We start from the raw sequence: 23634 nt of genomic DNA, 5'->3' as shown, positions 1-23634 counted from the left end.
CTAAAATCTCAGCTTCTACACCGAGCTTACCCTCTGACGGTAACACTGCACTGAGGCACACTGCCACACCTTGAGGTGTGTGCTGGAAAGAGAAGGGGCTCTCACACTACACCACCTTGGTGGAAGCACAGCTGTACCATTCTGCTAGGCGAACACAAAGAAGGCACAACTCTGTCTCAGACTTTACAAACACAGGTAAGAACTCTCTCAAGTTTCATTGTGAGAATGAAATAAGATAACTTATGGTAAGTTCAGGCATGTTGTGGAAAGTCAATAAATGTTAGACCGTCCCCATCCTTTCCGCGTTACAGTGATGAGAATGCCATCAGCAGGCTCTTGGAGAACCTCTGTAACAGAGACGAGTGCTGTATTTTACTGGGACACACTCCAGAGGAGGAACTGCAGATCCTGTTATGGATTTAAAGGGTATGTGCAGGACAGTTCTAGCTCTCTAAGAACCATCTTCACTGTGCTGAAAGGGAAGAGTTGCCAAATAAAATATAGGACATCTAGTTAAATTTGGATTTAAGATAAATAATAAAATTTTTAAGTATAAGCATGTCCCATACACCATTTGGGACATACTTATACTAAATGTTTTTCATTGCTATCTGAAATTCAGTTTTAACTGAGAGACCTCTATTTCCATTTGTGGAATTTGGCAACCCTATAACAAAGCAAATTTTTACTTTGGTTAGGAATAAATTGATCCAAGGTTCTCCCTTTATAGTTCCTTAAGATGCTCTAACACTTGTCCGTAGAAGAGGTTATGCCTCTCACCATCATGGCTCTATACTTCTACACCTTCTACATTTTCACATATTTCATTCACCCGCCCCCTCACTCTTCCAATAAACATTAACGTCCAAAGTCTACTGAGTAGCACTACATTAGGTACAAAATTTTACTTTGTGGTCGTAAAGAATGCTGCTGTGTGTGTGCATGCGTGCACGTGTTGTGTTAAGCTTTTAAAATGAGGATTAGTAAATAATGCATCACTAGGAATACATTTTGTGAGTTTTCTAGTAGCAGTGAATTAAATATGCATCCACATTAATGGACACGATTTAGATCCTAGAGGAGTAGAACCAGTATTGAATAAACTGAAAGAGAAAAGCTTTGAGTTCATTCCATAATTACCACCTATTGAAAGCTAAGACTTGGAAATCTTTTATTTTAAATTAAACTACAGGAAAAGAATTTGAAAGTTTAGTCCATAATTTTATCTGCCTGCGTGCTCCCTTTGCATACTCAGGAGTTTTGTTGTTGAGGGGGAAAAAATGAATGGACACATAACTATCTGGTTAATTGTATTAGGCTAGAGCAGTGTTACTATTTGCTATTGTTCCACAACAAAATAAGGAGCTAGATCCAGAATGAAAAGCAACACACCAACAAAATTTTGTCATGAAGTTGTCAGTTGAACTAAACAAAGTATTTAGTAGTTGATTTACATCCTGGTGCAAGTGCATTTTCTCATTGTGGACTGGTACCAAAAATCTCACAGCCTGATGCCAGTCTGAGGACCAGATTCTGGGCAAGGCTCATGGGGAAGATCCCAGAATTCTCTATGACATACCTTCCGTATCATAGCAGACATAAATGGAGAGCTCTCTTCCTTCTGGCCATTTTGCGGACCAAAGATCCGCTTATTTCCTTGAAATAAAGGCACAGATATTCTCTCCATTCCAAGCATCTGACTAAATCTCTATCAAACAACAGCAGCCCCCGTTTTAGAAAGAAGAGGACGTGTGCTTACTCTTCTTGCCGTAGGTCATTGACGCTGCGGTCCAGGGAGATCATGTCACTTGCCACCATGTTAAATCCAAACTCTTTAATGCTGGCTTGAACTGCATGTTTGAGTTCTGGTCCCAAAACCAATGGCTTGGCATTCTCTCCAGGGCCACCAACCACTCCATGAGGCTCAGGTTCTTTGGGTTCAAAGTTACCGAGGATCCCGGGGCGTAGCACAGGATCCCGGTAGGTGAATGTCTGAGGCTTAAAAGTGAGATACTGCCTCTGCATTATGTCTCTCTGGTTCTCTCCTCCAGCATGGTGCTCGTGTTCATTTTTGGCCTTGTTTTTTCTTCTAATAGATTCTAAGTCCACTTCTACTCCTTCAACATGAGGCCAGGGTACCACAGGTTTGAATCTGTCATCCCCAGGAACTAGTCCATTGCCTCCTCGGTTAGGCATGGGGTTATTGACATCTCTGTCTTCCTATACAAAAGGGAGGGGGATATACAATGAGTACATGAAGGCAAACCACAGCAGAGTTCATGATACCAATTTTCATGTTTTAAAAATGGCGGAGGCAACAATAAAACGGCTTAAAGCATGAAACAGAAGCAGGCCAGTAATCAGGACTTCCCATGAGAAGATTTCTTTCAGGGAGTGAAGGGCATGCCAAGAGATAGACTATTTCCCTGCCTTACCATCCCCAAGGAAATGCATTGTTTACTTCTCCCCTTCTAAAACTCTCTACCAAAGACCTCTTCACAAAGCCCAGTGTTGTGGGGTAGAGCAGTCAAGTTCTAGGACCTTTGACAAAAATAGACACTTAATAGGTCACATCTATAATAACAAAAGCATAATATGCTAATTAGACCGGATGTCCTTCTGGATGACCTTCGGGATGAAGCTGGGGCTGTGAGGGAAGCCCGGGTCCCGGGTTCCAGAGGGAAGCCAGTGCCAGCAGCTGGGGGAAGGAAGGCCTACTCTTGCATGAATTTCGTGCATCGGGCCTCTAGATGTACAATATGTGGTTTTCCCAGCTGACCGGTGTATGACAAATATAACTTTGCGTCAGTAATTCAGCCATATGGTGGCAGCGGTATTAGATGCCACCCGTCACTAGGCTGGCTACATGCCCCTAATGGCAGAGGAACAAGGCAGGCATATGCACCCAGCAGTCCCAATTTGGCATTTTCTATTCAGTGAAACCTCAGCTGAATTGAGAACTAATTTCTTTAAAAGCTCTAATAACTGTAACCAAGTCAGTTTGGGCTTTTAAATCACACCCAATCCCTTCTTTTTCTCATTCCAGAGGTGGCCCAGGGGAAAATAGGTTCTGCATGTAAGGAGACTCAGTAAAGGCTGCCCCCCTACCCCCCCTTTCTGTGTGGACCCTCCTCATCACGAATGCTGCTCTTCCAGTCCGAGACTCACAGTGCTTTTGCTCCCAAGGTGCAGTATATGAAGTTTCTGCTAAAACAGTACTGTTCTCTGCATGAAGCAGTATTTTCAACCTGAGCATCATCTCAGTGGCTTTAAAATGTACCACTTTCCCACCCCCAGACTTTATGATTTAATTGTTCTGGGCATCCTGATTTTTAAAAGCTCCCAGGAGATTTCACTGTGCATCTGAGCTTGAGAACCTCTAGCTTAAAGGGAGAGCCACTAGCTATAATTAGACCAGGGGAATTATTGAGTATGCAGAGCTGGGCAAGAGGCAAGGTGAATTTATAATGTGAATTTAGAACGACTGCAAAACAGGCTAATTGGTCTACCACCTCACTCTACACTAAGATTGTGATCCTTTAATAGATTCCGAATAGAATAGGTACCATCTGAACAAATGTTTCTCCAGTGTTAGAGTTACCTTAAAAACAGAGTTGAAAGCTTTGCTTTAAAAGGTACAGAAATAAGGCTCTAGGTAGGATGTTGACAGGTAGGTTGTTATGTACTGGTAGTTTATTTAGGGACAAAGATCTTTCAAAGAGTCAGTTAATTCAAATGTGAATCTAGTTGATGTTGATGTTTTGGTAAGAGCTAGCTAAGAACTGATTTTAGAGTTCAGTAATGAATTTTAAATTTTTATCTCTTTGTTTAGTTAATATAAGCATATGATACAAAATCCAAAGGATTCAAAAGGGCAAATTGTAAAAAGCAAGTTTTCCTGCCTTCCCTTCTGTAGAGGCCATCATAGCCAGCAGTTTCTATGAATTTTTCTAGAGATGTTATATGCTTGTATAAACATACATGTGTATATATAGCGAGAATTCTTTTTGCACATGCGACATAGAGTTCAACTGATTCATTTATTAAAAGGGAAATCCATAGATGTTATAACTGGTTGAAAGGTAAATTCAAGGAATAGACAAATATATAAACATCAAGAATACAGCAAAAAGGGAGCACTCAGGACCACTTACAGTTTGGCACTGTGAGATTGGAATAGATTTTTGGTCAATTAAAATCTCAAAATTAAAAAAAAAAAAGAATTTACAAGTAGATGCAAAACTGGTAAAATTGGTAGCTATCCACAGGGCAATAACCAATTCCATTCCACAGTACACAATTTCCTTTTCAATGAACAGGAAACTTTTGCATTACTTTCAGTTTTCTATCATTTACAGGGTTGTAAAAGAGCTCAAAGATAATAAAAGGGCGAGGTAACATTAGAAAGCTGAGTCAGATAGTATACCCAGTAATCTTTTTGGTCCATTTCAAGTTGTTTCACAATTTTTCTCTGATAACACAAAACTGAACATAAAAAATGCAACACTCAACCTGATTCTATAAATATGATGCCTTCCTGTAGGCATGTGTTATAAGCAGATAAAGCTTCTGGATCAGGCCTTTCTGATCAGCGCACCCTCCAGGAGGGACTTAGCTGGAGCCTGACCTGTGAGCCCTAATAAGGATCAGAGGTGAAGAGATAGGAGGCAGTCCTGCCAGAAATCTTATATTCATGAAGTCTTGAGGGTTCTTTTGAGAATTAACTCTTACTAAGGAGAGGAAGCCAAACCTCACTGTATTAGAGATGCATGCACCAAAGCTGAGAAGTGATTGTGATGTTGGAAAAAGTGTCCATTTCTCCAATTTATCTCCTGGCTTTTTCCAAAATTATACTCACTTATGGCAGTGTTGTAAACAAACTGAAATAGAGAAATCATTATAAAACTCTAAGATACTGGACCCCAAAAAGGAGAAACACATTCTCCCCCTTTTCAATTTTTTACATCAAGGCTCCAGTAAATCAGTAACTGGGAGGTAAAAAATGAGGGGAAGAAAATGTCAAAAAATATAAAAAAAGTAGATTAAATAGGTCATCAGATGTCAACATCCATAACCATAGCATCCACTATGTTGCCTAATATCTCATAGGGGAAAAATTACATATTGGAAGAATGTGGAATATGATGGTACATGAATTCAAGAGAGCCAAATTATAAAATACAGTGGAGGCCTGATGCACGAAATTCTTGCAAGGGCCTTGGCCCCAGCTCCCCCTCCCCCGCCCCCGCAGCCACCACCACCATGGCCTGGGGCCTCTGCTGCTTCTGCCTCGGCCCCCACCTGCAGCTGCTTTGTCTGGAAGAAAGGACGTCCGGAAGGATGTCCAGTCTAATTAGCATATTACGTTTTTATTATTATAGATAGTATAGTGTAGGTTGGCCTATGCCTACATAAAAATTGCAAATTTAAATATTTATCAAATTCAGCTACCTCAACAAGGAAATATTTAATGGACTCACACTTCATGCTTATCTTCCTCCAAAAACTATTTTGATCTTTTCTTAACATAAGGGTTCTTTGTCTAAATTTTAACTATTGGTGTTCTCTACAGTTCTGTTAAAAGCCTATCTGTCATTCCACCTTCATTCTGCATTATACTGCTTCTAAACTAGACAACCAGATTTATACTGATCATTCCTACTTCCATTTCTTTAGCCCACACCACACTTCTGATCTTTGGACCTTATCGTCAACTGCTTCCTGATCATTTCTGCTTATATCAACCTGGTACCTCAATTTAAGAAACCCCAAACTGAACTTAACATTGACCCCTCATTATAAACCTGTTTCAATTACTGTCTTTCTTACTTTGGGGACTAGAACCACCATCCACTCAACTGATCAAGTACACACCTGCATTTCATCCTCACTTCCTATTCTCTTGTATCAACCCTACTGACATCCAATCACTCATGAATTCCTGCCAATCCTATCACCTGTATAGCTCCTGCATCTGACCACTTCTCTCCTCTACCCTTACCTCTTAACAGGATTACCACAACAGCAATAATATAGACAATTACAAATACTATAGTTTAAGTGCTTCACATATATAACTTAATCCCAAGAATTAATTTCTATAATTACCATCCCTATTTTACAGACAGAAAATCTGACAGAGAAGTTACCTAACATCAGAATCAGTACATAGTGGAGGTCAAAATTTGAATCTAGGCTGTCTGTCTCAAGAGCCCGTGCTCTTAACCAATGCTTTGTTTGGTGTTTCTTATTCTAACAATGCATTGTCTTTCTTCATTATTTTTCTACCCAGCAGCCACAGTGATGTCTAAAATACGTTCTCTTCTCACAACATTTCACCACCAGCCCACTTCCCCCAGGAGAATTCATTCTGCTTAACAAGGTTGATAAGGCTGTTCAGGTTCCCACCTGAACTTATTTCCCCACCATACCTATCAGAGCAGGGATTGGTTACTTTTATCAGTAAAGGGCCAACTGGTAAACATTTTAGGCTTTGCAGACCGTAGGGTCTCTGGAGCAATTATTTAAATATAAGCCTGCCATTATAGTGCAAAAGCAGCCTCAGACAATATGTAAATGAATGGATATGGCTGTGTTCCAATAACACTTTATTTACAAAAACAGGCGGTGGGAAAGATTTGGCTCCTGACCCCTGCACTAGACTATAAATTCTATGAAAGGGTGCAATCATGCTTGTCACCATTGCATTCCCAATGCTTATCCTGGCATGTAAACCCTCAGTAAATATTTACTGAATTAATAAATGAATCCTAAAAATTCTTCTTTGGTTTGAGAGAGATTCTGAGAAGAAAAAGGAAAGAGATAATGGAGAATATGAAATGGGAAAGGGGAGCTTAGATAAGCTTTCTGGCAATACTTTATGGATTCAGCAAGAGAATAGGACATAACTTTATATTCTCTGCACAGTATTGTACTCTTAATAATGCTATGTAAAATTCAGCAGAAAAAATGAATTTGCTCACTTCTCAAAGCCTGTATGTTATTAAATCTGAAGGGAAAACCAAATATGAAACTTGTCTGTCTAGTCCCAAGTCAATTAAGAATAATCATGTCAAATCTTAATGTTATATGATTCAAAGAATGGCTATGAAGCAGTATAATCACTCAACTCCCCTGAGGAGGAAAACTACTTATTCTTTTCTGAGAGTGAATGAAAATTAGCAGATGCCTTTGTGACTCACTGGTACTGTGATGCCTTCATAAGCACCAGCTAATTTACAGTCAATGAATCACTGGTGACTAGAAATGGAAAAGAGAATCAGTAGATAATCTTCTAAAATCAGTATGTTCATAAAGGTGGAAATGCACTAAAAAATAAAATCATGTATCACCAGATGGAAATATGGGATTATCAGAAATCAGGTCAGAATACACTTTATGCCTTACAATTTACAATGTTCCTCCCTCACCCCTATATCTTACTTAGATGTGATATTTGTCCAAGGTGGCCATGCCTTTATAGAAAAGATATGAATATGAAAGGATTTAGAAAAATGGTCTTCAGAGCAAATGAAAGTAATATAGACTTGTTTGGATTTGAAATTTTAGGTAAACCCTGGAAAACTAAGCCCTTCATGATAAGCTTCTGCAGTCTCACGATCTCTCGAGAAATTACAATTTAGCTATAGGAAGTGGCCACTGCTAACAAGATGTACAGTATTTGGTTATCACTCTGTATGAGCCACGGAACTTGAAAACATAATAAGTCAAATTTAATTTTATGATTTAAAAACCCTCTTGATTAAAAAACACCTTTACTTAGAAAACATCACATCCGCATCCTTTCTCTAGCTGCACATACTCACCTTAAAGGAGAAGAAACAGGGGCAGAGAGAACAGAGAGGGAGGTGGTAAAAACAAAGAGGCGCTGGGGTTCAGAAGAAACAGGGTAGGGTAACCACTGGTTCAAGGCTAAGCACTACACAGTAAGCCAGCCCGACCCAGACCTACCCTAGGAACTGAATCACTGAGACTCCGGACTGTGAAGAGCTGCTATTACATAACAGCTAATGATTACTCCTTTTTCTTTCCCTCTCAAAATTTATGGTATACTATGGCAACCACAGTTACAAATGGGTAAGCTAGGGCTGCAGTTCTAACCACCTACTAGAAAGTTTTACCAGGTTCATAAAAGGGCACTTTGAGTCAATTAAATACCACCCCTCCTTAACCAAATAAGCAAAATATAAATACAGGATATAATACAGATCTATCCTGTACTATTGTGAATAAGTGGAATTTAATATGTGTCTTCCTAAAAAGTTGGCTGTATCACATTTTTGAACATTTAATCAGTCATCTTAATAAGAGGGAGATTTCCACTATAAAGGAGTCTCCCAATCAATCTCATAGTTATGCAACTAGTGAGTCAGCATTTGCAGATTTGGATTTTCATTCGGTATTCTTTTTTAAAAAAATATTTTTTTACTGATTTCAGAGAGGAAGGGTGAGGGAGAGAGAAACAGAAATATCAATGAAGAGAGAGAATTATTGATCAGCTGCCTCCTACATGCTCCACCCTGGGGATTGAGCCCGCAACCCGGGCATATGCCCTGACTGGGAATCGAACCATGACTTCCTGGTTCATGGGTTGACACTCAACCACTGAGTCACACCAGTCGAGCATGAATTTCTTTATAGGATATATATTTACTTAAAATGCTTTAGAGATAAGAGGCTATACTAAAAAGAAAAACTTTTGAAATATAAAAGTATTTTAATTTTTATATTTGATCTTTTATACTGTAGATTATTCCAGTGACTAGGTATAGTTTAAAAGTGGTTTTGACAGTGATATCAGTAAGCATGGGTAGTAAAATCCATTACATTTCCTCAAAAGTAATATTACAATTTAAAACAAAATTGAGTTCAACTAAAGTAAGTGATCAAGTTGCTTAAAATTATAATAAAATTTTAAAAACCTTAAAACCATATCAACACACTGCATTTTTTAAAGGTATCAGGGTAAACGGCAAATTTGTGAGTAATAAAAACTGTCAATTTTCAACATGTAAATTAAAATTACAAGTGAAAAAAAGGGAGATTTCATACAAAATCCATCTCTGTGTTCACACTACAATCTCTAATGTTTGATTGTGAAGTGTGAAATTACCATTTTAGTACCCACTGGTTCAGGCCAGCAGTTCTAAATGCAGGGATGGGCTCCAGGTAACCCCCCTGCCTCCTTCCAGTCAGGTGAATGTTAACTAGCACTGCTCTTCTGGATCTGCCTTAGGATCTGTTGACATATTTCTCCCCAATTAGACTGAGGGCTCCTTGAGGATTGTGAGAGTGTATTAATCTGTGTGTCCCAAGCACCGGGTAGACAGTGGGTACTAAGGGCATGTTTCTTCATGGACTAAGGAAATGAGGAACACCTCAATATAAAACTGACTTTGGGGAGAGGGAATAATGGCGGCGGAATAGACAGACGTGTTCCGAGCCTTGTCCCGGAGCAGAAAGAAAGAACAGCTGAGGGACGCACAAGGAGTGTTTGTTGGCTGGTTGGGAGACAGCTGAATTCCAGAAGGAGGTGGGGGACTGCTGAACGGGGTTCCCCTGACCTGGCAGCACCAACTGCGGCTGGGTCCCCTCCCGGAGCTGCGGGCTTGGACGCGGAGTCTGCGCCATCTTGATCCGGAAAGTGGAGCTTATCTGAAGCCTGAGAATCCACAACTGCGGCACCCCAGGAACAGCTGCGAGCCCCAGAACAACGCTCCCCAACTGGCGCAAGCACACGGGTTCAGAGGAGCTCTACACTCCACCACGGAAAGGTCAGATTTCGCCTGGGATAAGGTGAGGTCTCTGGTCCCGGCGGGAGAGAGGAACGCGCGTTTTGCGGGAGCTGGAGGACCAGGGAAGTCTGTGCCTAGAAAAATCCGTGGCTGTAGGGGCTGGCGTGATCTGTGATTGTGGAAAGGGGTCCTCAGAGCTGCTAAGAGAAGGGCACTCTAAAAAGCAACCCATTTTGATCTGAAGTGCAGGGACACCCTAAGAATTTCAGGCTGTCCAGACTTACGCGCAGCCCGTGCGCTCCCTTTGTGCCTGGGTTTACTCGCAGTCCTGGAGTTCGCACACTTGGGCTTTTTCCTCTTCAAATCCTTGCTTCTGATTACTAAGCCCAATACATAGGATCACCCAGTTGGGGACACCCTGGGAGACTGCAGGGGAAAGTTGTTTTTCTGGAACCTGGGGATCGGAGCGGGGAGTGACCATCAGAGAGTCAGCTCTGAGGCAGACCACGCCCACAGGCCGGTGGCAGTGCCACAGAGAAAAAAGGCTCTAACACTGCCTAGAGAGGCCATAGATAGACCCGGAAGTCAATCCAGAAACACTGCCACCCAGGGGCTGAATCACAAATTGACTCTTGCGTAATCAAAAATAAAGGAATACGAGAAATTAAGACACACCGCCTGCTTAAAATCAGGACTGGCTTACAACACCGAAGAGCAGTGGATCGCAGGGAACTGCAATACTGTCTGGACTGAGAAACAGGCGTGCCAAACAGAAAAACAGAGGAAGTGAATGACCTTCACTACTTCACATTTTATTTTTACCTTTTATTTTTTTATTTTTTTATTTTTTTTTATTTTCATTTTTTGCATCCTTTAATCAAGAAACTTTTTTTTCTTTTTTCATCACTTGATTTTACCTTTTTAATGATTACATTTTTATTTTCAATCCGTATTATTACTACTGCTATTTTATCTTTTTTTTTTAAAGTGTCATTTTATTTTCTCTTCATTTTATTTTGGGATTAGGGTTCTACATTCTATTTTTTATCTTTCCTTTAGCATCGTTTTACTCTATCTCAACTCTACCTTTAGGCCATCACTCTCTTCCTAACCTCCCCCTTTTCAGTGTCCTGTTTGTCTTACCCTTTTACTGCTTTAGATTTTCCCTATTCTTTCTGTTTACCCCTTGTTAAAATTTCACCCTACTTACATATCTAATCTCTAATCCCCTGCTCCAAGTCCACATACACCTCTCCCTTCGCTGTCTGAGCTATCCATAAACTTGTCCTTCTCTCTGTCCTTTTGTTGTTGTTTGCTTGAATGTAGATTATATCCAATTTTTATGCTGTTTTTGTGAGATTGTTTTGCTTATTCTTCTTTTGTTTATTTTTTTGTTTGTTTTGTGCTTCAGCTTTCCCTTGCCTCAATCCATATTAGTTGGTGTTGTAGTTTGTATTAATCCCCAGGCACTTGTTGCTGGCATTTGCCGGGATTAGTGATTGTTCTATTGGAGTTTTATCCCCAATATATATAGTCTGTTCCCCTTTCTCTCTTAGTCACTTTCTTGTCTCTCTTACTTTTTTTTTTCTCTTTACTTTCCCTTTTCCCAATTTCATTTTCACACTCCTTTTTTCTTTCTTTCTTTCTTTCTTTCTTTTTTCCTCTTCTTCTTTCTCTCCTATCACCTAATTTGCCTTTCTCTGGTGGTCACCTTTATTGGAGGTTATTAATATCGTGAATACATTTCTGTTCAGTGCCTTGTGAGTTGTACCTGGTAGTGCTGTATTTTGTGCCTTTAAATCAACCCAGGAGAGAGAGAACTACATAACCAGACACCCAGAGAAGAGAGACCATGGGGAGACAAAGAAGCAGCCCGCATATGAAAGAAAAGCAGGCATCACCAGAAAAGGAAGTAAACGAAATGGAGGCAAGCAACCTTCCAGAAAAAGAATTCAGAGAAATGGTCATAAGGTGGCTGAAAAGAATGGAAGACAAATTCGACAATATGAGCAAGAACCAAGAGGAAATGAAGAAGAACCAAGAAGAAATGAAAAATGACATCGCTGCTGTAAAGAACTCAATAGAAAGCATCAAGAGTAGACTAGAAGAAGCAGAGGACCGCATCAGTGAGCTAGAAGACAAGATGGAAAAAAATACCCAAGAAAAGCAACTTCTAGAAAAAAAAATTAAAAGGCAGGAGGAGAGTCTAAGGGAACTTTGGGACAACACGAAACAAAACAACATCCGCATAATAGGGGTTCCAGAAGGAAAGGAAGCTGAGCAAGGAATAGAAAACCTCTTTAAAGAAATAATGACAGAAAATTTCCCAGATATAGGGAAGAAAAAACCCACACAAATCCAAGAAGCTCACAGAGTCCCAAGCAAAATGAACCCCAAAAGACCGACGCCAAGGCACATTATAATTAAATTGGCAAACACCAACGACAAAGTAAGAATCTTAAAAGCAGCAAGAGAGAGACAGAAAGTTACATACAAAGGAACCCCCATCAGACTAGCAACTGATTTCTCAACAGAAACTCATCAGGCCAGAAGGGAATGGAATGAAATATACAAAGTCATGCAAAGGAAGGGGCTGAATCCAAGAATACTGTACCCAGCAAGGCTGTCAATCAAAATTGAAGGTGAAATCAGGAGCTTCACAGACAAAAAAGGACTAAGGGAATTTATTACCACCAAACCAGCAATGCAAGAAATGCTAAAGGGTCTACTGTAAAAAAAAAAGAAAGAAAGAAAGAAACAGGAAGCGAAGAAGTAACACAGGGGTAAAGAATAGGAATGGCGACAAATAAGTACCTATCAATAATAACTTTAAATGTAAATGGATTAAATGCCCCAATCAAAAGACATAGGGTAACAGATTGGATAAGAAAACACGACCCATATATCTGCTGTCTACAAGAAACCCACCTCAGAAAAAAAGACGCACACAGACTGAGGGTGAAGGGATGGAAAAAGGTTTTCCAGGCAAATGGAACTGAAAAAAAAGCTGGGGTAGCAATACTTATTTCTGACAAATTAGATCTCAAACTGAAGGACATAACAAGAGATAAGGAAGGCCATTTCATAATACTAAAGGGAGCAATCCAACAAGAAGAAATAACTCTGGTAAACATATATGCACCCAATACAGGAGCACCCAAATACATAAAAAAACTCCTGGAGGATATTAAGGGAGACATTGACAGCAATACAATCATAGTAGGAGACTTTAATACCCCACTATCACCATTGGACAAATCCTCTAAACAAAAAATCAGCAAAGAAACATCAATCCTAAATGACTCACTAGACCAGATGGAATTAATTGACATCTTCAGAACATTTCACCCCAAAGCCACAGATTATACATTCTTCTCAAGTGCACATGGGTCATTTTCAAAGATAGACCATATGTTGGGACATAGGCAAAGTCTCTTCAAATTCAAGAAGATAGAAATCATATCAAGCATCTTCTCAGACCACAGTGGCATAAAACTGGAAATCAACTACAATAAAAACAACCCAAAGAAATCAAACACATGGAGACTAAACAGCATGCTATTAAACCATGACTGGGTTACCAGAGAGATCAAAGAAGAAATAAAAAACATCATGACAACAAATGACAATGAAAACACTACAATCCAAAATCTATGGGACACAGCGAAAGCAGTCTTGAGAGGGAAGTTCATAGCTCTACAAGCCTACTGCAAAAAACAAGAAACAGGGGTAATAAATTACCTAACCCAACAACTCAAAGAGTTAGAAAAAGAGCAACAAGAAAAGCCCAGTGTAAGCAGAAGGAAGGAAATAATAAAGATCAGAGCACAGATAAACGACATAGAGACCAAAGAAACAATACAAAAGATCAACAAAACCAAGAGCTGGTTCTTTGAAAGGATAAACAAGATTGATGAACCTCTAGCCAGGCTCACCAAGAAGCAAAGGGAGAGGACCCAAATAAACAAGATCAGAAATGAAAGAGGTGAAATAACAACAGATCCCGCCGAAATACAAAGGATTGTTAAAAATTACTACGAACAACTCTATTCCAACAAACTGGACAACCTGGAGGAAATGGACATATTCCTAGAAAAATATAACCTTCCAAAACTCAATCAGGAAGAATCTAAACAGCTCAACATGCCAGTAACTATGGAAGAAATTGAAGCAGTCATCAAAGAGCTTCCGGCAAACAAAAGCCCGGGGCCAGACGGCTTCACAGGAGAGTTCTACCAAACATTCAAGGAAGAACTAAAACCTATCCTCCTCAGACTATTCCAAAAAATTCAAGAGGAAGGAACACTTCCCAGCTCCTTCTATGAAGCCAGCATCACCCTAATACAAAAACCAGATAAAGACAACACAATGAAGGAGAATTACAGGCCAATATCTCTCATGAATGTAGATGCCAAAATCCTCAATAAAATTCTAGCAAATAGGATCCAGCAGTACATCAGAAAGATCATACACCATGACCAAGTAGGATTTATCCCAGGAATGCAAGGATGGTTCAATATCCGCAAATCAATAAATGTGATACATCACATAAACAAATTGAGAGATAAAAATCACATAGTCATATCAATTGATGCAGAAAAAGCATTTGACAAAATCCAACACCCTTTCTTGATAAAAACTCTCAACAAGGTGGGAATAGAAGGATCATACCTCAACATCATAAAAGCTATATATGATAAACCCACAGCTAACATCATACTCAATGGGCAAAAACTAAAACCATTTCCCCTAAGAACAGGAACAAGACAGGGATGCCCACTCTCACCACTCCTGTTTGACATAGTACTGGAAGTATTAGCCACTGCAATTAGACAAGAAGAAGAAATAAAAGGCATCCAAATTGGAAAAGAAGAAGTAAAGCTGTCCTTATTTGCAGATGACATGATATTGTACATAAAAAACCCGAAAGACTCCATAAAAAAACTAACAGACTTAATAAATGAATTCGGCAATGTAGCAGGATACAAAATTAACACCAAGAAATCTATGGCATTTCTATACACCAACAATGAACTTACAGAAAGAGAGACTAAAAAAGCAATCCCATTTTCCATCGCACCAAAAAAATTAAGATACTTAGGAATAAACCTAACCAAGGAGGTAAAAGACCTATATGCGGAAAACTACAGGACACTGAAAAAAGAGATAGAGGAAGATGTAAACAGATGGAAGAACATACCATGTTCATGGATTGGTAGAATCAACATCATTAAAATGTCCATACTACCCAAAGCAATCTATAGATTCAATGCACTCCCCATTAAAATACCAACGGCGTATTTCACAGACCTAGAAAGAACTCTCCAAAAATTCATCTGGAATAAAAAAAGACCCCGAATAGCCACAGCAATCCTGAGAAAGAAGAATAAAGTAGGAGGGATCTCAATACCAGATTTCAAGCTGTATTACAAAGCCACTGTCCTCAAAACAGCCTGGTACTGGCACAAGAACAGACATACAGACCAATGGAATAGAATAGAGAATCCAGATATCGACCCAAACCAATATGCGCATTTAATATTTGACAAAGGAGGCATGAGCATACAATGGAGTCAAGACAGTCTCTTTAATAAATGGTGTTGGGAAAATTGGACAGATACATGCAAAAAAATGAAACTAGATCACCAACTTACACCATACACAAAAATAAACTCAAAATGGGTACAGGACTTAAATATAAGACGGGAAACCATAAAAATACTAGAGGAATCCACAGGCAGCAAAATCTCAGACATATGCCAAAAGAACTTTTTCAGTGATACTGCCCCTAGGGTAATGGAAGCCAAACAGAAAATAAACAAATGGGACTACATCAAAATAAAAAGCTTTTGCACAGCAAAAGAAACCATCAACAAAACAACAAGAAACCCCACTGTATGGGAGAACATATTTGCAAATGGTATCACTGATAAAGGTTTAATTTCCAACATCTACAGGCAGCTTATACAACTTAATAAAAGGAAGATAAATGATCCAATAAAAAAATGGGCAACGGACCTAAATAGAAGCTTTTCGAAAGAAGACAGAAGGAAGGCCAAGAGACACATGAAAACATGCTCAAAGTCACTAATTATCCGAGAGATGCAAATCAAAACAACAATGCGATACCATCTCACACCTGTCAGAATGGCTATCATCAACAAATCAACAAACGACAAGTGTTGGCGAGGATGCGGAGAAAAAGGAACCCTCGTGCACTGCTGGTGGGAATGCAGACTGGTGCAGCCACTGTGGAGAACAGTATGGAGTTTTCTCAAAAAACTGAAAATGCAACTCCCATTTGACCCAGTAATCCCACTCCTAGGAATATATCCTAAGAAACCAGAAACACCAATCAGAAAGGATATATGCACCCCTATGTTCATAGCAGCACAATTTACAATAGCTAAGATTTGGAAACAGCCTAAATGCCCATCAGCAGATGACTGGATCAGAAAACTATGGTACATCTACACAATGGAATACTATGCTGCCGTAAAAAAGAAGGAATTACTACCATTTGTAGGCACTTGGATGGAATTAGAGAACATTATGCTAAGTGAAATAAGCCAGTCAATGAAAGAAAAATACCACATGATCCCACTAATTTGGGGATAATGAAAAACATTATAAACTGATGAACAAAAAGATAGTTACAGAGGCAGTAAAGCATCAAACAGACTGTCAAATTACAGTGGTAAGGTTAGGGAGAGGTGGGGGAAATAAGAGATCAACTGAAGGACTTATATGCATGTATATAAGAGTAACCAACGGATGCAAAACATTGGGGGGTGAGGGCATATATGGGAGTGGGGTGGGGGTCGGGGGCAATGATAAGATATGTACACATGTAATACCTTAATAAAAATTTGAAAAAAAAAAAAAAAAAAAAAAAAAAAAAACTGACTTTGGATCCACTGTCTTATGCCACTGCTTGGCTTGGTTTAAGCTAGCATTCTGGGAATCCAAAAGAGATAACTAAAGAGCATTACTCTCCCTGCACATCTAAAATTTGAATAATCCTTTTTTTAGTTTCTTCTCTTCTTTAGATTTGGATAAATGATGCATATCCGCAAGTGAAACTTGGAAAATGAGTACTTTGTTTAAACATGAGAAAGTTAATCTTCAGGTGTTAGTCTTGGTCCTCTAGGCCAATTTATCTTGTAAATGATTTACTGCTAAATTTGGTCCTTGTTGTAAAACAGTAATAGGATAGAGATTCTAAGTCAAGTCAGAAAAATATCAGGTAATACTCAAAAGAAGAAACGAGCAATTAAAAGACCAAAATACAGGTTAATGTCTACAGTAGGAGGAAAATGCCAACAAACTGATTATTCTTTTACTAAAGCTTTTATTTATAAGACTGTGTAATGGCCAGATCAAAGTTATAGTATTACCATCGACAGCTAACCAAAAAGTCTATGAAGCACATGAAATTTAAACATATTTATGAAAGCAAAATAATATCTGTTTTTCAGAGAATTTAACAAATATTTGTGCCTCAGCTCATGGACTGAATCATGTGTATACTTTACAGGTTGAAAAAGTCTTTATTGCAAATATTTAATATTAAACCTTTTGCTGAATCAAACATGAGTATGAGACAAATGATCAATAAATAATTTTGTAGTATATTTCAAAAGGTGATGAAGCTTTCTTGTCAAATTTATGCTATTATTTCAGTGGTAGGAGCACAGACATTAAGACAGGGCTATATATACAAGGTACACCAATTAATTTAAAAGCCCCATCTCCCACAGGTAGTAAAAGGCAGATTATAATACCTCTTAAAATATATAAAAGGCAGATTATAATACCTCTTAAAATATATAAAATATATTTAACATGCATATTTTAAAATATATTATAAAAGGATACAGTGGATAGATTTTAACTCTGTTTGGGAGCTAAGTAATGACTGAATTTTAAAAAGAAAGCTCCTGAGTGATATTTTCATTCTTAAAAAAAAGTAACACCGAATATTTTAATAAAATTGTCAATATTTCATAATAAATACCCTACCCCATTATTCCCACAAAATGACCTAAGAATACGAAAGGTATTGGGGAATGAAGGAGCAGAAAAACATGAAAGCAGAGCAATGACAGAAAAATTATAAAATAAAATCTGTGAAGATTTTTAAACACATGAATAATTTATGTATGCATATATATTATGCATGCACATGGTGAGAGAAAATATACACTTTAAAACCAAATAGCTTAGTAGGATGAGAAATAAGAATAAGACCCTTCCACAGAACATCACACCATTTCATCAGGTGGAGAAAGGAAGAACTACTTAAACGCTGAATTGTTTGAAATGAGGTCCCATCTGCTCCTCTTCTGCCCACACATAATGTTGTGGAACTTCCTTTCAGCTTGTGCCAACCAACTCTACTTTCTTCCTAGAAGATCTAAAACTCTCCCTTCAGCCCGGCAGGCATGGCTCAGCATTTGAGCGTCAACCTATGAACCAGGAGGTCATGGTTTGATTCCCAATCAGGGCACATGCCGGGTTTGCAGACTCCATCCCCACTGGGATAGGGGGGTGGTGGGGGGAGGGCTGGTGAAGGAGGCAGCCAATCAATGATTCTCTTACATCACTGATGTTTCTATCTCTTTTTCTCTCTTCTCTGAAATCAATAAAAATACATATATATATTTAATAAAAATATATTTTAAAAAATCTCCTTTCATTCTCTTTACTAGATTAACACTTTTTTTTTTAAACCAGGAAAGTGCTTATATAGTCCTATCCTTTGAATCTTGTTTCTAATCACAATGAATTTCATAATGTAATACCAGCCAAAGCCAAACCATGTCATTCTAATTCTGCTTCACATCTGGCAACCCAGTGAAAGCACCTAATGATTTCCAAAGCTTCCTAAAAACTTTATCAGAAATTATATCACCAACAGAATCATCAATCGTTCTTATGATAGTAAGGAAAAAACATTTACTGAGTGAGAGCAGAATGAGGTCAAATGCGGTATTTGTGTTTGGAGTGAATGTTTGTAATACCCTTTTGAAAGCTGAAAAAGCAATGTCCTATTATCCCTTGAGGGGAGAAATTCTAGGATGAATACATCACGCCCACATGAAATGTTACTACTTTTTTGCAGCTGGAAATGTATAAAACAGCTTTTCCTCTAGTGCTTCCTTGCTCTGCCCTGGAGCTTGGCTTTTGTAACAGCTCATAAAAAAGTATTGCGATGTGAGCCTTTGAAACATGTACATTTTGATCAGGATAAGAATCTTCTCTTGCAAATCTAAAAAGAAAAAAAAATCACCTCAAAAAAAATTTCTCAAAGTTTTCAGGGCAGATATATCAATTTAAAGTGTGGAGCAACATTTTACTACCATGTCATGACTAGAAATTCATTTTAGGAGAGAGTGACAAGGAAACATAACTATGTGAGACAGAAAAAACACATTCAGAGTAGGTCACGGTTATTTATGTAATAAACCTGACATTTTACTGTTGGGCTATCAACAAGCCTGATCTCAGGAGCGAATGCTCAGTCAGCGTTACCCTAGTTTGTCATGAGTGTTATTTGGCATTCGGGTTAGTATTTATCTGATTCATTAAAAGATAAAAGAACTATCCTTTCAGTTATCCAAATATTTATTACAGGCCTAATATCTGCCAGGCACTCTCCTGCCTCTGAGGGAGTGGGGGTGGGGATGCTTGAGAAGTCGGTAAGTGACATGATCTATGTTTCAAAAACATCAGACACTCCCCAGCACATAGATGGTGGGAACGGTTGGTAGGGAAGGGCATGGGCGCAAGGGCGTTTGGCTGTCATTTGGGATGGAGGCAAAGGCACAAAAGCATAAAAAACATGGAATATTCAGTAAACTCCAAATGGTTTGATGTAACAAGTACAGGGAACATATGGGATGGTGGCAGGAGATGAGACTGGAGATACTGGCAGTGCCTCTTAGGAAATGCCAGGAGGTTCAGACTTTATCCTCTTACAAATGGCAGCATGAGAGGGGAGCGTGCCAGATCAGGGCTGAATGCTGGAAAGAGTATTCTGATGGAGCAAATGAACGGGAAGAGGAGCCGAGATGTTTTCAGATGGAGAAGGAAAATATTTAGAAATAGAACACTGGGAAAAGCAATGTGGGAGAGAATTTCAAGAAAGAAGTGGCCAACCGGGCTAAGAACTGCAGACAAGTTGTTAAACTGATGAGAACTCCCAGGCCTGAAGGCACGGGCAAGGAAAGTGTCCTAGTCTCAGCGCTGCAGCATGGCTCCCTCATCAGCTCTGTAATGCACAACGCTGGGGGAGGCCGCAGGAGCTGGGTAGGAGATCAGGCTTCCAATGACCTCCTACTCAGCTGATGAGGGAAATACCCTACTATTTTCTATCATCTAGAGTGCTAGAGGCACTTCTGAGACCCTCTTGTTCTGCCCTAGACATTTGAAAGGAATGTCTAACTGATGGATTGACAAACGTGTTGAGTACCTTCTCTGTACCAGGCTACAGGGGTATAAGAATGAGCAAATGCATCCCTGCTCTGTCCAGGGGAGGAGACATATAATCAAATTTGCCTTCCATTCTTTTCAGCTACCTTATGACCATTTCTCTGAATTCTTTCTCTGGCAGGTTGCTTGCCTCCATTTTGTTTACTTCCTTTTCTGGTGATGCCTGCTTTTCTTTCATATGCAGGCTGTTTCTTTGTCTCCCCATGGTCTCTCTTCTCCAGGTGTCTGGTTATATAGTTCTCTCTCTCCTTATCCCAGGCGAAATCTGACCCCTTCGTGGTGGAGTGTAGAGCTCCTCTGAATCTGTGTGTTTGCGCCAATTGGGGACCAGTGTTCTGGGGTTCACAGCTGTTCGGTGGGTCAGGGGAGACATATAATCAGATAATCATACAAATATGGTGCTGAAAGAGCCTTTTAGGGGGGCTGATCTAATCTGGGAATTCAGGGATGGCTTCCTTGAGAATGACAGATTACTGAGCAGGAGCTGAAGGATGAGGGGAAGGTAACTAGGTAAGGAGAGGAGGGAAGAGTATTCCAGATAGAGAACATTTTTTGCAAAGTCCCTACAGCAAAAAGGCCTATGGTATGACTTCACTCCTATGTGGAATATAAAACAGAAAAGGAACAAATGAGCTGAAACCGGTTTGGCTCAGTGGATAGAGCGCCAGCCTGTGGACTGAAAGGTCCCAGGTTCGATTCCGGTCAAGGGCACGTACCTTGGTTGTGGGCACATCCCCAGTAGGAGATGTGCAGGAGGCAGCTGATCGATGTTTCTCTCTCATAGATGTTTCTAACTCTCTATCTCTCTCCCTTCCTCTCTGTAAAATATCAATAAAATATATTTTTAAAAAAAGAAAAAAAAAAAGGAACAAATGAACTAACAAAACAAAAACAAACTCATAGATTCAGACAACAGAATGATGGTTACCAGAGAGGGTGGGGGATGGAAGAGAGCAAACTGGATAAAGGGGAGTCACATATACGGTAATGGAAGGAAACTAGACTTTTGATTGTAAACAGGCAATACAGAGACACCGAATTATAAAGTTGTATGTCTGAAATTTATATAATATTATTACCAACTAGTGGCCCGGTGCACAAAATTCGTGCACGGGGAGGGGGGGGGGTGTCCCCTCAGCCTGGCCTGCACCCTCTCCAATCTGGGATCTCACTCGCAATCCAGAACCACCGGCTCCTAAGCACTCAACTGCCTGCCTGCCTGATGCCCCTAACTGCCTATCTGCTCTCTCCTCCTGGCCTGATCCCCCCTAACTGCCTATCTGCACTCCCCTCCTGGCCTAAACCCCCTAACTGCCTACGTGCACTCCCTTCCTCTCGGCGCCTTCAGACCCCAGCGCAGGAGTGCTAAGAGCTCTCTGCCGAGGCCCCGCCCCCGTCCTGATGCCCCTGATCTGGGCCGGGTGGTGCCGCGGGCCTGCGCACTCTTCTGCTGGGGAGCCCCCGGTGGCAGCCTCACGTCCTGGTGGCGCAAGTCCCCGCCCCTGTCCCCGCCCCCCCAGGTCCTGTGCGTGTGCACCTTTGACTGGTTGTGACTCAGACATCATAACGGACAAATTAGCATATTCCCTCTTTATTATACAGGATGTTACCACAATAAACTTAAAAGAAATAAAGCTCTTGCTAAACAACAACAAAAAGGCCTAAAGTAAGTAAGAAGGACTAAGTGTGGCTGGAGTGCAGTCAGGGGGACCTGGTGCAGGTGAGGCTGAGGACAGGTAGTGGCCACACCAAGCAGGGTCTGGTATCCAGGGTAACGAGTGTGGTCTTGATACAAGAGCAATGGAAAACCAGTTCACAGTTTTAATGCTCCTGGAAGAGACAGCAGCATTTTGAAAAGAGCCTGAAGGAGGCCAGAGTGGATGAAGGCTAATTAGGAAATGAATAAATTTAATGATGGCCTGGATATGTCTGGTGAAGGAGATGGAGGTGTTGGGGTGGCTTTAAGGTTTCCAATTTGTACATCTGGAAAGAGGAAACACTGAAAAAGGCCGAAATTGAAAATGATCAATTCCTTTTCGGATATGATGAGTCTGACACATTCAAGAGAAGAAGGGAACGTATATTATGTATCTCAGTGAAGTGGTCTGGATTGGAGACTAGAGATTTGGCAGACATCTCTATACACAGCTAATAACTGACATACAATGGAATACTACTCAGCCATAAGCCAAGATGAAATACTGCCATGTGTGACAACATGGGTGGATCTTGAGAATATCATGCTAATCAAAATGAGTCAGACAGAAAAAGTCAAGAACCATATATTTTACTCATATGTGAGATACAAAACTGAAAGAAACGAACAAGACAAACAAACAAACAAAAACTCATGGACACAGACAACAGTATGGTGGTTACCAGAGGAAAGGGGGTGGAGAGAGGTAAAGAGGAAAAAATATGGGTCTAATATATGGTGACAAATGGAGACTTGACTTGGGGTGGTGAATACACAATGTAATACACAGATGATGTATTATAGAATTGTACACGAGATATATGCAATTTTATTAACCAATGTCACCCCAATAAATTTAACAAAATTAAAAAACAAAAAAAAAACAGGCATTCTCAGGCCTGCCTGTAGAGTTTGGCTCCTACTGTCAACCTTGGCCTCGGGCACTGCCCTGGTTTCCTCCTCCTCGTTCTTTTTAGGTTCAGTTCCAATTCCATTTATAACGACTCAGCCCCTGCCATCTGTTCTAGTTCCACGGATATTTTTCTCTTATGAATTTCTGCTCCTTAATACTTTTATAATCCTCTAACTATTCTATGTGTTAGCTTTTTCTTCCGCAACCAGACTGAAAGCTCTAGTTGAGGAGTCTCATATAGTAATGTATAACTTCTTTTCTCCTAAATTCTCTGACATTTCGATTTCCCTTATTCCTACACCCATATGCAAAATAATCATACCTATTCAACAGGAAACATGATGTCTCCTTGGCTCCATATTTCTAAAGGAGAATGTAGTTTATGGTTTTTGTTTTTTTTTAAATGGGTCTTGGAGGGGGAAGACAACAAAAAGGTTGACTTAAAAAATAAAATAACTGGACATTGTTAAGTATATTACATGCTCCAGTCCTCATAACAATCCTATGATAGACTCTGTAGTTTTATTTTCACATTTTATAGTAGAGGAAGTCAAAGACTAGAGAGATGAAATAGCTTGTCCAATGTCACCTAATTAGTAAATGCCCGATCTAGGACTTGAACCCTGGTCTGTATGGCTACTAACCCTGAGCATTTAGCCACAGTGCTAACCATTTGACTTAAAACTGCTTGATGATGACTTTTCCTTTTAGAAATTAAAAAAAAATTAATTTGAGGGGCCTAAAAATGTCCAATTGATATACGCTTTAATGGCTCT

The 23634-nt window shown here is 39.7% G+C and overlaps 1 protein-coding gene across 3 annotated transcripts in view; it reads right to left on the bottom strand.

Annotated features, from left to right (window-relative positions):
• Positions 1 to 23634, bottom strand: part of GALNT7 (polypeptide N-acetylgalactosaminyltransferase 7) — a 142407-nt gene that overhangs the window by 61046 nt on the left and 57727 nt on the right. For all 3 annotated transcript variants that reach the window (XM_080673284.1, XM_080673282.1, XM_080673283.1), the window contains exon 2: positions 1760 to 2220. In XM_080673284.1, the coding sequence (XP_080529410.1) occupies positions 1760 to 2220 (461 nt within the window). The remainder of the gene's footprint in view (positions 1 to 1759; positions 2221 to 23634) is intronic.

Source organism: Plecotus auritus (assembly GCF_963455305.1).
Source record: "Plecotus auritus genome assembly, chromosome: 6".
NCBI lineage: Eukaryota > Metazoa > Chordata > Mammalia > Chiroptera > Vespertilionidae > Plecotus > Plecotus auritus.
The sequence above is the reverse complement of the archived record's forward strand: the minus strand, read 5'-3'. Positions and strand labels throughout refer to the sequence as shown.